A 651-nucleotide genomic window follows, 5' to 3' on the forward strand; every position below is an offset into this window, starting at 1 on the left:
AGAACATTTAAATTACAGCAAAAACACAACAACAATAGGAACATTTAAGGGAAACACCTTTGAAAACCCTAAAGCCGTCCCAGCCACCGAGAGTCACTACATTCGCACCACACAACCCCGTCCTCGACACAATCAGAGAAAAAGACTGGCAGAATGGTGCTTCAATAAAAGTATGAGAGTAAGTACTCCTGGTACTCTATAATCTATCTATGTCTAATGTAAGGTGGGATAAAGTTAGACAGCTTCATGGTGAAAAAAGATCCACAGATTTGGAATTGGGAAGCGTATCTCCGATTGGAGAGTGAATCATTCACAATTTTTGTGGATAATTTACCTGGCAATGTTTCGAAGAATGAATTGTTTCATATGTTCAAGTGGATAGGAAGGATAAATGACATCTATTTGGCACGTAAGGAGAAGTATGGTCGGATCCATCTGTTTGCTTTTATCAGGTATACTACAAAAGGAGGTATATTAAAGGCCATCAATGAGATGAATGGAATGCAATTAAGGAGCAAAGAGATATTTGTGGGTGAGGCTAAGTACAGGAGGAGGATTGATGTCCGGAGAAAAACCACTACACACGATGAAGATGTCATGGAGTCTCCTGATGGAAAACAAGAAAAATCAAAGAAAAGAATATTTAGGTGA

At 38.9% G+C, this 651-nt stretch overlaps 1 protein-coding gene across 1 annotated transcript; it reads left to right on the plus strand.

Annotated features, from left to right (window-relative positions):
• On the plus strand, positions 247-651 carry LOC107647577 (polyadenylate-binding protein, cytoplasmic and nuclear-like). The gene has a single exon (XM_021105679.1). The coding sequence runs from the start codon at positions 247-249 to the stop codon at positions 649-651; it is 405 nt and encodes a 134-aa protein (XP_020961338.1).

The sequence above is a fragment of the Arachis ipaensis genome, chromosome B06 (assembly GCF_000816755.2).
Source record: "Arachis ipaensis cultivar K30076 chromosome B06, Araip1.1, whole genome shotgun sequence".
Classification (NCBI taxonomy): Eukaryota; Viridiplantae; Streptophyta; class Magnoliopsida; order Fabales; family Fabaceae; genus Arachis; species Arachis ipaensis.

Excerpts from the sequence above, each read along its gene's own strand:
- LOC107647577 (XM_021105679.1), top strand. The coding sequence starts at position 247 with ATGGTGAAAAAAGATCCACAGATTTGGAATTGGGAAGCGTATCTCCGA.